Source organism: Oncorhynchus mykiss, chromosome 11 (genome assembly GCF_057628025.1).
Source record: "Oncorhynchus mykiss isolate SJ-2025 chromosome 11, ASM5762802v1, whole genome shotgun sequence".
In the NCBI taxonomy this organism is placed as follows: domain Eukaryota; kingdom Metazoa; phylum Chordata; class Actinopteri; order Salmoniformes; family Salmonidae; genus Oncorhynchus; species Oncorhynchus mykiss.
Genome location: NC_143032.1, coordinates 21,447,501 through 21,460,524, shown reverse-complemented (window position 1 = coordinate 21,460,524; position 13,024 = coordinate 21,447,501). Strand labels below are relative to the sequence as shown.

The following is a 13,024-nucleotide window of genomic DNA, read 5'->3' as shown; positions in this document are numbered from 1 at the left end:
CCCCACCACTCTCTGTACCTGTGTTGTGTCTAGATCAATACTCCACCACTCTCTAAAACCTGTGTTGTCTAGATCAATACCCCACCACTCTCTGATACCTGTGTTGTCTAGATCAATACCCCATCACTCTCTGTACCTGTGTTGTGTTTAGATCAATACCCCACCACTCTCTGTACCTGTGTTGTGTCTAGATCAATACCCCACCACTCTCTGATACATGTGTTGTGTCTAGAACAATACCCCACCACTCTCTGTACCTGTGTTGTGTCTAGAACAATACCCCACCACTCTCTGTACCTGTGTTGTGTCTAGAACAATACCCCACCACTCTCTGATACCTGTGTTGTGTCTAGATCAATACCCCACCACTCTCTGTACCTGTGTTGTGTCTAGATCAATACCCCACCACTCTCTGTACCTGTGTTGTGTCTAGAACAATACCCCACCACTCTCTGATATCTGTGTTGTGTCTAGATCAATACCCCACCACTCTCTGTACCTGTGTTGTGTCTAGATCAATACCCCACCACTCTCTGTACCTGTGTTGTGTTTAGATCAATACCCCACCACTCTCTGTACCTGTGTTGTGTCTAGCTCAATACCCCACCACTCTCTGTACCTGTGTTGTGTCTAGATCAATACCCCACCACTCTCTGTACCTGTGTTGTGTCTAGATCAATACCCCACCACTCTGTACCTGTGTTGTGTCTAGATCAATACCCCACCACTCTCTAAAACCTGTGTTGTCTAGATCAATACCCACCACTCTCTAAAACCTGTGTTGTGTTTAGATCAATACCCCACCACTCTCTGTACCTGTGTTGTGTCTAGATCAATACCCCACCACTCTGTACCTGTGTTATGTTTAAATCAATACCCCACCACTCTCTAAAACCTGCGTTATGTTTAAATCAATACCCCACCACTCTCTAAAACCTGTGTTGTGTCTAGAACAATACCCCACCACTCTCTGTACCTGTGTTGTGTCTAGATCAATACCCCACCACTCTCTGTACCTGTGTTGTGTCTAGATCAATACCCCACCACTCTCTGATACCTGTGTTGTGTCTAGATCAATACCCCACCACTCTCTGTACCTGTGTTGTGTCTAGATCAATACCCCACCACTCTCTGTACCTGTGTTGTGTCTAGATCAATACCCCACCACTCTCTGATACCTGTGTTGTGTCTAGATCAATACCCCACCACTCTCTGTACCTGTGTTGTGTCTAGAACAATAACCCACCACTCTCTGTACCTGTGTTGTTTTTAGATCAATACCCACCACTCTCTGTACCTGTGTTGTGTCTAGATCAATACCCACCACTCTCTGTACCTGTGTTGTGTCTAGATCAATACCCCACCACTCTCTGTACCTGTGTTGTGTCTAGATCAATACCCCACCACTCTCTGTACCCGTGTTGTGTCTAGATCAATACCCACCACTCTCTGTACCTGTGTTGTGTCTAGATCAATACCCACCACTCTCTGTACCTGTGTTGTGTCTAGATCAATACCCACCACTCTCTGTACCTGTGTTGTCTAGATCAATACCCACCACTCTCTGTACCTGTGTTGTGTCTAGATCAATACCCCACCACTCTCTGTACCTGTGTTGTGTCTAGATCAATACCCCACCACTCTCTGTACCCGTGTTGTGTCTAGATCAATACCCACCACTCTCTGTACCTGTGTTGTGTCTAGATCAATACCCCAACACTCTCTGTACCTGTGTTGTGTCTAGATCAATACCCACCACTCTCTGTACCTGTGTTGTGTCTAGATCAATACCCACCACTCTCTGTACCTGTGTTGTCTAGATCAATACCCACCACTCTCTGTACCTGTGTTGTGTTTAGATCAATACCCCACCACTCTCTGTACCTGTGTTGTGTTTAGATCAATACCCACCACTCTCTGTACCTGTGTTGTGTCTAGATCAATACCCACCACTCTCTGTACCTGTGTTGTCTAGATCAATACCCACCACTCTCTGATACCTGTGTTGTGTCTAGAACAATACCCCACCACTCTCTGATACCTGTGTTGTGTCTAGAACAATACCCCACCACTCTCTGTACCTGTGTTGTGTCTAGAGCAATACCCCACCACTCTCTGTACCTGTGTTGTGTCTAGATCAATACCCACCACTCTCTGTACCTGTGTTGTGTCTAGATCAATACCCACCACTCTCTGTACCTGTGTTGTGTCTAGATCAATACCCCACCACTCTCTAATACCAGAGTAAAACTCCATTCAGTACACAGTGTGCTCCATAGGACAACACTGGCAGGACCAGTAGGGCCCAAGATAAGTCAATGTTATACCAATAGTATATACTGTACAAAGGGCAGTGAAGAAACACAAAGTGTCAGCCGAGTCTCCTGACAACAGCTGCAGAAGTGTCATATCCTTGTTAGTAACCTTGCTACCCCGCTTAACATATTGCTGTCTCATACAGGGTTAGTGTGGAACAACTATCCACATCCTCATCAAGAACCTGCAGTACCCAATGGATACTGGTGTCTGATTCAATGTTCACAGGCAAGCTGATGAAAACAACATTCTTCCCAGCATCTAAAAAAAACATCTTATGAAATATTTGGTCAAGTTTCCTTTTGGTTGGCAACGTCTGTAGACACATCGTATTATGACCAACATGAATCCAAACACATTCTCTCACACAACAACTATTCTAGTTGCAACACAAGAATCACAACAACAAAAATCACTCTAGAAGTAGAAGCAACAGCTACAGCAGCAGTATTAGTAGCAGTATGGATGAGGACAGAACTGGTAGCAGTAGTAGTATTAGTAGCAGAATGGATGAGGACAGAACTAGTAGCAGCAGCAGTATTAGTAGCAGTATGGATGAGGACAGAACTAGTAGCAGCAGCAGTATTAGTAGCAGTATGGATAAGGACAGAACTAGTAGCAGCAGCAGTATTAGTAGCAGTATGGATGAGGACAGAACTAGTAGCAGCAGCAGTATTAGTAGCAGTATGGATAAGGACAGAACTGGTAGCAGCAGCAGTATTAGTAGCAGTATGGATAAGGACAGAACTGGTAGCAGCAGCAGTATTAGTAGCAGTATGGATAAGGACAGAACTGGTAGCAGCAGTAGTATTAGTAGCAGTATGTATGAGAACAGAACTGGTAGCAGCAGCAGTATTAGTAGCAGTATGGATGAGGACAGAACTAGTAGCAGCAGCAGTATTAGTAGCAGTATGGATGAGGACAGAAGTGGTAGCAGCAGTAGTATTAGTAGCAGTATGGATGAGGACAGAACTAGTAGCAGCAGCAGTATTAGTAGCAGTATGGATGAGGACAGAACTAGTAGCGGCAGCAGTATTAGTAGCAGTATGGATGAGGACAGAACTGGTAGCAGCAGTAGTATTAGTAGCAGTATGGATGAGGACAGAACTGGTAGCAGCAGTAGTATTAGTAGCAGTATGGATGAGGACAGAACTAGTAGCAGCAGCATTATTAGTAGCAGTATGGATGAGGACAGAACTGGTAGCAGCAGTAGTATTAGTAGCAGTATGGATGAGGACAGAACTGGTAGCAGCAGCAGTATTAGTAGCAGTATGGATGAGGACAGAACTGGTAGCAGCAGTAGTATTAGTAGCAGTATGGATGAGGACAGAACTGGTAGCAGCAATAGTATTAGTAGCAGTATGGATGAGGACAGAACTGGTAGCAGCAGTAGTATTTGTAGCAGTATGGATAAAGGACAGAACTGGTAGCAGCAGCAGTATTAGTAGCAGTATGGATGAGGACAGAACTGGTAGCAGCAGTAGTATTAGTAGTAGTATGGATGAGGACAGAACTGGTAGCAGCAGCAGTATTAGTAGCAGTATGGATGAGGACAGAACTCGTAGCAGCAGTAGTATTAGTAGCAGTATGGATGAGAACAGAACTGGTAGCAGCAGCGGTATTAGTAGTAGTATGGATAAGGACAGAACTGGTAGCAGCAGCATTATTAGTAGCAGTATGGATGAGAACAGAACTGGTAGCAGCAGTAGTATTAGTAGCAGTATGGATGAGGACAGAACTGGTAGCAGCAGTAGTATTAGTAGCAGTATGGGTGAGAACAGAACTGGTAGCAGCAGCAGTATTAGTAGTAGTATGGATGAGGACAGAACTGGTAGCAGCAGCAGTATTAGTAGCAGTATGGATGAGGACAGAACTGGTAGCAGCAGTAGTATTAGTAGCAGTATGGATGAGGACAGAACTGGTAGCAGCAGTAGTATTAGTAGCAGTATGGATGAGAACAGAACTGGTAGCAGCAGCAGTATTAGTAGCAGTATGGATAAGGACAGAACTGGTAGCAGCAGCAGTATTAGTAGCAGTATGGATAAGGACAGAACTGGTAGCAGCAGCAGTATTAGTAGCAGTATGGATGAGGACAGAACTGGTAGCAGCAGCAGTATTAGTAGCAGTATGGATAAGGACAGAACTGGTAGCAGCAGCAGTATTAGTAGCATTATGGATAAGGACAGAACTGGTAGCAGCAGCAGTATTAGTAGCAGTATGGATGAGGACAGAACTGGTAGCAGCAGTAGTATTAGTAGCAGTATGGATGAGAACAGAACTGGTAGCAGCAGCAGTATTAGTAGCAGTATGGATGAGAACAGAACTGGTAGCAGCAGCAGTATTCGTAGCAGTATGGATAAGGACAGAACTGGTAGCAGCAGCAGTATTAGTAGCATTATGGATAAGGACAGAACTGGTAGCAGCAGCAGTATTAGTAGCAGTATGGATGAGGACAGAACTGGTAGCAGCAGCAGTATTAGTAGCAGTATGGATAAGGACAGAACTGGTAGCAGCAGCAGTATTAGTAGCATTATGGATAAGGACAGAACTGGTAGCAGCAGCAGTATTAGTAGCAGTATGGATGAGGACAGAACTGGTAGCAGCAGTAGTATTAGTAGCAGTATGGATGAGAACAGAACTGGTAGCAGCAGCAGTATTAGTAGTAGTATGGATGAGGACAGAACTGGTAGCAGCAGCAGTATTAGTAGCAGTATGGATGATAACAGAACTGGTAGCAGCAGCAGTATTAGTAGCAGTATGGATGAGGACAGAACTAGTAGCAGCAGTAGTATTAGTAGCAGTATGGATGAGGACAGAACTGGTAGCAGCAGTAGTATTAGTAGCAGTATGGATAAGGACAGAACTGGTAGCAGCAGTAGTATTAGTAGCAGTATGTATGAGAACAGAACTGGTAGCAGCAGCAGTATTAGTAGCAGTATGGATGAGAACAGAACTGGTAGCAGCAGCAGTATTAGTAGCAGTATGGATGAGAACAGAACTGGTAGCAGCAGCAGTATTAGTAGCAGTATGGATAAGGACAGAACTGGTAGCAGCAGCAGTATTAGTAGCAGTATGGATAAGGACAGAACTGGTAGCAGCAGTAGTATTAGTAGTATGGTGATATAGAGAGATAGAGCAATAGAGAGGACCCAGTCAGAGGGTGGGATCACACACTGGAATCCAACTCTGAGGTCCACTTACATACCTCTGGACTGAATCACTACTAAAACACGTGTTTCTACTGTACTGTCTGGGCCAGGCCTCCTCTATACGAACAGCCAGGATATTTAGAGGACTCGGTCTTTGTTTATCTCTTAGATTGATTTACTGTACCGTAAATAACACTGCTTGTGTCTTGAGATCATATTGTGGTAAACTCCCAGGATATTTGTCAAGTTTTCACCAACGGTACTAGAACATTCAACATCAACGAGACATCAGTATGGCTTATGGGTGTGAACGTTTAAATGAGATTGGGATCCTTAACATTAAGAAAAACCCTAAACATATTGTTTTCCGTGGTATAGCCCAACTGGACCTGGGGAAAGTTGTGTCATTTATATAAAACCCGAGAGGAAGAACTTTAGGCTACTTTGGTGAATTTGTGAGTAATGCAAGACACAGCATTGCGAGATTCAGATTACCAAGACATGCGCACCGCGGTTCTATTCCAATAGTATGCAACTGCAGCCCGCAGAAAAAACGTGTGCTGTTTTAAGAGATTGATTAGTGATTGTCAAGGATGCACAGAAATGCCAAAATACAGTTTTTAGTTCAGATTCTTTACTTGCAATATGTAATCTATAGGCAAAGAGAGATTCGTCAGCTGTTTATTCGATTGTGGGGTCTGAATAGTGTGAGAAGTCACCAACAGATTTGGTGAGAATCAAAATCTATTCTAGCTCTTAAAGGGCCAGTAGCCTACATTGTGCGTACAATTTTCAATTACAGCATTATTTAATCTACAATTCCACAGTCTTTCTTCTGCTATTTATTCTGTTACCAATAATATTGACATGTTAATAGTATCTTCTGTTTACAAGTATTATCTCTCATCCTTTAATTAAATGCAATCTATTAGCTTTCAAAATGTAAGTAGGTATATCTAGCTGTCTGAAAACACATTCTGATTGAATGGCTTGTCCTGTATTTGAAAAAACTCAGAGTGCATTGAGTGAGTGTTGGAAAAATATATTGGTACTCTTCTAAATATAGCAATGTGAATGCAAAGAGGACTCGGACCACAAAATCGGTTACATGAACTGGCAAAAGAGTTGATTTCTTATTCAAATGCAAGGGCAGTGTGAATACAAAGAGAACAAAGTTCTCAAACTTTTTTTTTTTACCCCAGAGTTCACTTTAAAGAGGACTGACATTGGTTCTTTTAAAGAGGACTATATGTGAAAACACCCTGACTGTCTGCCTGGTGGCTGACCTGCCTATATTGTGCCCCCCCTCTCTCTCCATCCCTCACTAGCTCGCTATGAAAAATGCAAGTGTTTGTGTTCTCGGAAGTATGGCAGCTAATCAGTCTCCTCATTCCAAAAATACTGAATCTCAGGAATTCTTTTGGAGTCGACTTTCCACCACTAAATCATTGTCGTTAACAGTTGTAAAAATGTCAGCGAAAGGTAAGCGACAGCAGCCAAGTCCTGTAGGGCAATACTTTAAGAAGTGACATGAGAAGAAAATGCTAACTTTGTGAGGTGGAATTGAGGTACAGTAATGGGAGTACAGGCGCCATGCTTCACCATCTGAAAGGGACGCACTGTGAGACCCAAACCATTGCTGGCAGCAGTGCAGCGGCATTGTGAACTCACATGAACTTAATACATTTTTCTTATAATTTTAACAGAACCCCCACCCCCCACCCCCAAAAAGTTTCAATGTTAAGAAATGTGTTCCATTTGTCACATCCCTATAGTATGGCTGGTGTTCTCCAGTCTGTCACCACTAAGGAATGTGAGGGTTTGGATATGAGTGGTTTTTGCCACACATTGACATTTTTAGTCATTTAGCCAACTGAGCCACAGGACTATGATGATCAAAGTGAGCCCCCCACGCCACTAAACCAATTAGATACACTTCAAATTCCTGCTTCCTGTTTCCTGCATAAGGACCTGCCTCTGACATTTGATCTGCTGGTTGCCACCTGCCCCTGACATTTGATCGGCCGGTTGCCATGGCAACAGGTGCATCCCAGGCACAGAGAGCTAAATCCCATAATGATCTAAACAACAGACCAGGTCAATGTCTCCATGGAGGAGTTGGAACAGGACAAGTGTTGTAATCAGCAACAGGTGAAACCAGCCGGCCTCAAAGCCTCCTGGTAAAGCTGATAATACTCTGGTCTTTACCTGCTGTGACTCCTCTTCCTGACTCTACCGCCAGCCTCATGCTGGGGGAACATCAGGCTTTTCACTCCTGAATAAAGCAGGACGCCCCATTGTTTGTGTGTGTGCGTGCGTGTGTGTGTGTGTGTGTGTGTGTGTGTGTGTGTGTGTGTGTGTGTGTGTGTGTGTGTATAGGGACAGGATCCAACAGGCATCATGGTCCAGGTCCAACCAGCCATCAACATCTGAGCAGTTAGATCACAGAACCTTTTTTTAAAAACCTAGAAGAACTATGGAGCACTAACAAGAAGAGAAAACATTTACAAAGCAAACCCAGGTGCTCATTTCAATCTGAATGGTAGATAAAAAAAACTGCCCTCACATTACTATCAGTAAGACATTTTTCACACAGAAGAGGCAAGTTTACAATAATGGAAAATGAGCATACAGTGAGGTTCAATCTTGGCAATGACCCTGTCACCTGACACTCCAAACAACCAAACACAATAACAGGACAACTGACATCTTGTTCTGGCTCACTGACGGTTAACAGCAGAGGTAAGAGTTTCTGTCTGCCGTTGAGTTCTGCATGAGAGAGAACCACCTCATGACAACAAACGTGAAATTAGCACTCAGTAAATCTAGCTAGTCCACTCCCTCTCTCTCCCAGTGTGGGAACAAAACTAAGAGACAAAAACAAAAGTTCCTGTAAGAGAAAGAAACAGGGAATAGAGAGAGAGAGAGAGAGAGAGAGAGAGAGAGAGAGAGAAAGAGAAGGAAAACAGTACTCCCTTTACCTCAGAGAGTCAAAGAAGGAAAGCGAAGATCCCTTACCTCGAAGAAAGAGCGGAGGAAGTACATAACACTCAGCATTTTGAGATTGTGCTGGTGGAGGAGAGAGACCCCTCGTCTCTCCCCCTCTCTTTTCCTCTACTCCCAGGCCGTGCTCCGGCACAGGGTTTGTAGTCCTGGCAGCTCTCCTAGCCTCATGCTCACTTAACCTGTTGCTATTTTAAATAGACTTAGAGCTGGACAGGGAGGGAGCGGAGAGAAGGGAGAGAGAGAGAGAGAGAGAGAAAAAAAGACAGGGAACGAGGGAAGAAGGGAGGGAAGGAAGGAGCCATGCCAGAAGCTTATGCTGCTAAGGAGTTGCATAACAATGAGAGCTTATCACCACAGGGCAACATAGGAGGCCTTGTGCCTGCAATAAGCAATAAGCAGCATAGCCTCCAGTCTAGTTATACACTCTAGTGTTACTCTGGAAGTGTTTAACATAGGAGTTATTGTGCTGCAATAAGCAAGCAGCCTGTAGTCCACACTCTAATGTCCACACTTTAGTGTTATTTACAAGTGTTTAGGAGAGAACAGCATACCTCCCCCACATTCACTAAATGTTTCCGCACGTGGCTCGGACACCCCAAAGAGAGAGAGCGAGATCGTTTCAGGCAAGCCGTTTTTAAGTATTTTCAGAGAGCCCACAAAAGTGGTGTTCCAAGTGGTTTACACTAGAGGAGGAGCTAAGAGTTCTAGGAGGTCTGGTTCTGGTTCTAACACAGGTGTCATGAACTGCTTCAGCAACAGATCCAGCTGTACAGATCAACAGCAAAGGTGTACAGTGTCCCTACTGGTCCTGTAAATCAACAGATGAATGATATCTTTAACATTACTCAGAGCTTAATCAACCACATGCAACCCCCCCACTTTTTCAGCATGATTAAGGTAGACAAAGTTGGTCAGAAGCCTATTTGACCAGATTTTATTTACACATCTAACATGTCATCTTTACGCAGTCCCAGCTGTGGCGATCCAGGCACTCTGGACAGGGATAGAGGATACCAGACATAGTGCAGAGACTGGCCATGTAAACACTGTATATCAACAGAAAGGAACGGAACAGGCACGTGCGGAACGGAACGGAACTAGCCAAAACAGCACAGGGGGAATGCTGTTATTAAGAGGAGTGAGACAGGAGAGTGATACAAACTTGGGAGAATCGTTCCAACGTGAAACATGCATTTTCAGGTATTTGTGTGTTATAAAGGGTCATGTTGAAGGTATACTTAGGGACTGTGGTGAAGAGCAAATCTAAACACTGGCTTTGATTTTCATGAAATGGTGCTCATTTAATACATTGACAGACTTCTCATACGGTCCCTACATTGGCATATTGCTTTCATTAGTTCTCAATGCAACCAGACCTGTAAGACCTGTGTTATCGTGGCTAATCTCAATGTCCGCAACAATGACAGAACATAGATACACATCGCCCTCTGCTGTGTCAACACGTCATTACACCATGTCAATTCATCCTCATTCTCCCATCCTCCCATCCTCCCTCCTATCCCTCCCATCCTCCCATCCTCCCTCCCTCCCCCACTCTCTATCTCTCTCTTTCTCACTCTCTCCCTCCCTCCCTACCACCACCATCTCTCCCTCCCTCCCTACCACCCACCATCTCTCCCTCCCTCCCTACCACCCACCATCTCTCCCTCCCTCCCTACCACCAACCATCCCTCCCTCCCTACCACCCACCATCTCTCCCTCCCTCCCTACCACCAACCATCTCTCCCTCCCTCCCTCCCTCCCTCCCTCCCTCCCTCCCTCCCTCCCTCCCTCCCTCCCTCCCTCCCTCCCTCCCTCCCTCCCTCCCTCCCTCCCTCCCTCCCTCCCTCCCTCCCACCCACCATCTCTCCCTCCCTCCCTCCCTAACTCCCTCCCTCCCTCCCTCCCTCCCTCCCTCCCTCCCACCCACCATCTCTCCCTCCCCCCTCCACACCTCATGCGTCTCTGCACACTCTGAATTGAACCTATCATCCGTGTCAAATAAAAGCATATTTAATGGGTTCTGCAGCCGTGCTGCTCTGTATTTCAGATAGAGCTGAGAGCCAGCAGTAACAGAAGAAAACAGTACATTTCCTCCCGGAGCTGAGCTGTAGGCCATGATGACTCAGCCTTTTCTCTCAGGCAACTCTGGCTCTGGCCTGCTCCTCTTCCCAGAAGGACTGAAATAAAATGGATATGTGCTGGCTACACAGCTTCCCTGGCTACACAGCTCAGCCATTAGAACTGAGGGAATGGGCTGAGCCTTTTTCTAAGCTGCTGTGGATCGTAACATCTGACTAAATGACTGATCTGGATGGATGGATCATACCTCCATGATGACACATCAGAAGAGGTAGAAATAACAGGAAGTGATTCTCATTGGTTGGTTGAACAGTTTTCCTGTTATTGTGAAATATAAAAGGTCACACTGTGTCATGACTGTAACCAATCCCAGGTTAGGACAAGAACACCATGTGGCCATATGGACAAGTTCTTAATGTGGTCACTACACTTGACCACACAGAATGGGACCAACCAGCAAAACAAAATTGGTTGTGTGAATGTTCCAGAACATTCATTAGGTTGCCTCAAAAGTTATAATAACACAAAAACTGCCCAGGTTTGTTATTACATTACCTGGAAACCTAATAGGAATCTTGGAGGAATGTTCTGTGTGGTGGCTGTAACAGATGTTGAGCACACAAAAAAAAACATGCATCTGATAAAAATAAGCTTTTGTTATCAAAAACATTATTTGAATGTTTTTGGGATGTAATCATCCTAATGTAAGATAAAAACCTAATTAGTAATTGCAATTTTATTTTATTATTGCCCCATTAGCTACAGCCAAAGCTGAAGCTACTCTTCCTGGGGTCCACTTTAAACACAAAACATTATATAATAATTAACATGAATATACAATTACAGTTGAAGGACAGAACCAAATCAAATCGAAGATTGCTGTAATGTGCCTTTTACTGAGGAGTGGCTCTATGGACAATTCATTCGACCTCATGGGCTTGGAGACAACACTACATAAAGAGAGACCTAAGACAACAACATAACATGGCAGCAACACAGCATGGTAGCAACACAACATGACAACAACATGGTAGCAACACAACATGGCAGCAACACAGCATGGTAGCAACACAACATGACAACAACATGGTAGCAACACAACATGACAACAACATGGTAGCAACACAACATGGCAGCAACACAGCATGGTAGCAACACAACATGACAACAACATGGTAGCAACACAACATCACAACAACATGGTAGCAGCACAACATGGCAGCAGCACAAAACATGGTACAAACATTACTGGGCACAGACAACAGCACAAAGGGCAAGGAGGTAGAGACAACACAAAGCAGCCACAACTGTCAGTAAGAGTTGTGTGTACCTACATTATGTGTAGATTCATGAAAAGAAAAATACGTAATAAATTTTAGAATAAGGCTCTAACGTATTACAATGTGGAAAAGGTCATGGGGTCTGAATACTTTCTGGATGCATTGTACTTTCTAAAATGAATCAAATCCCCTTGATATGGAGTTTCCTCCAATTGTCTTATGGAGCTTCCTTCGGTTCTCTAATGGAGTTTCCTCCAGTTCTCTTATGGAGTTTCCTCCAATTCTCTTATGGATTTTCCTTCAGGTCTCTAATGGAGTTTCCTTCAGGTCTCTAGTGGAGTTTACTCAGGTTCTCTTATGGAGTTTCCTCCAGGTCTCTAATGGAGTTTACTCAGGTTCTCTTATGGAGTTTCCTCCAGTTCTCTTATGGATTTTCCTTCAGGTCTCTAATGGAGCTTACTCAGGTTCTCTTATGGAGTTTACTCAGGTTCTCTTATGGATTTTCCTTCAGGTCTCTAATGGAGCTTACTCAGGTTCTCTTATTTAGTTTCCTCCAGTTCTCTTATGGATTTTCCTCCAGTTTTCTTATGGACTTTCCGCCAGTTCTCGTATGGAGTTTCCTCCGGTTCTCTTATGGAGTTTCCTCCAGTTCTCTTATGGACTTTCCGCCAGTTCTCGTATGGAGTTTCCTCCAGTTCTCTTATGGAGTTTCCTCCAGTTCTCTTATGGACTTTCCGCCAGTTCTCGTATGGAGTTTCCTCCGGTTCTCATAAACTTGGTTTGCATTTCAATGTTCATTCCCCGCACCACACTCACACCCAGCAGCATCCACCAGTCACACACAAAATAAGGAATACATTTTCATACTCTTCAATAAAACTTTGCTAACCTCAGTAAGCTGACCAGACTATCATTTCATATGGAGCAGTATGTCCCTACTCTACTGAGGCTTTGCTTACAATTGCTTTCTCTGAGCAGTTCCTGATATCCTGATGCCAAGGGCACATCTTATCTTTACCTCTAACCCAAACACCAGATGTGCTCGGAGGGAGATGCTACAGCTATTTAGGTCAGAGAACTTAATGGGAATGTTAACTAATGTCCTGGGAATGTTCCTGGTTTGCTGGGTAGTCAGTCAGAGGCAGAAACAAACCACACAAACTGCTTATAGATAGACTTCAGTAAGGCCCC

At 44.3% G+C, this 13,024-nt stretch overlaps 1 protein-coding gene across 9 annotated transcripts in view; it reads right to left on the bottom strand.

Moving 5' to 3' along the window:
- LOC110535467 (uncharacterized) overlaps positions 1-13,024 on the bottom strand; it is a 178,574-nt gene that overhangs the window by 114,778 nt on the left and 50,772 nt on the right. For 2 of the 9 annotated variants that reach the window (XM_090189719.1, XM_090189722.1), the window contains exon 1: positions 8,484-8,807. The exons of the other annotated variants lie outside the window; for them this stretch is intronic. In XM_090189719.1, coding sequence (XP_090045845.1) covers positions 8,484-8,522 — 39 coding nt within the window. In that variant the 5' untranslated portion in view covers positions 8,523-8,807. Of the gene's footprint in view, positions 1-8,483; positions 8,808-13,024 lie in introns of those variants that run through there. 9 annotated transcript variants of the gene reach the window in all.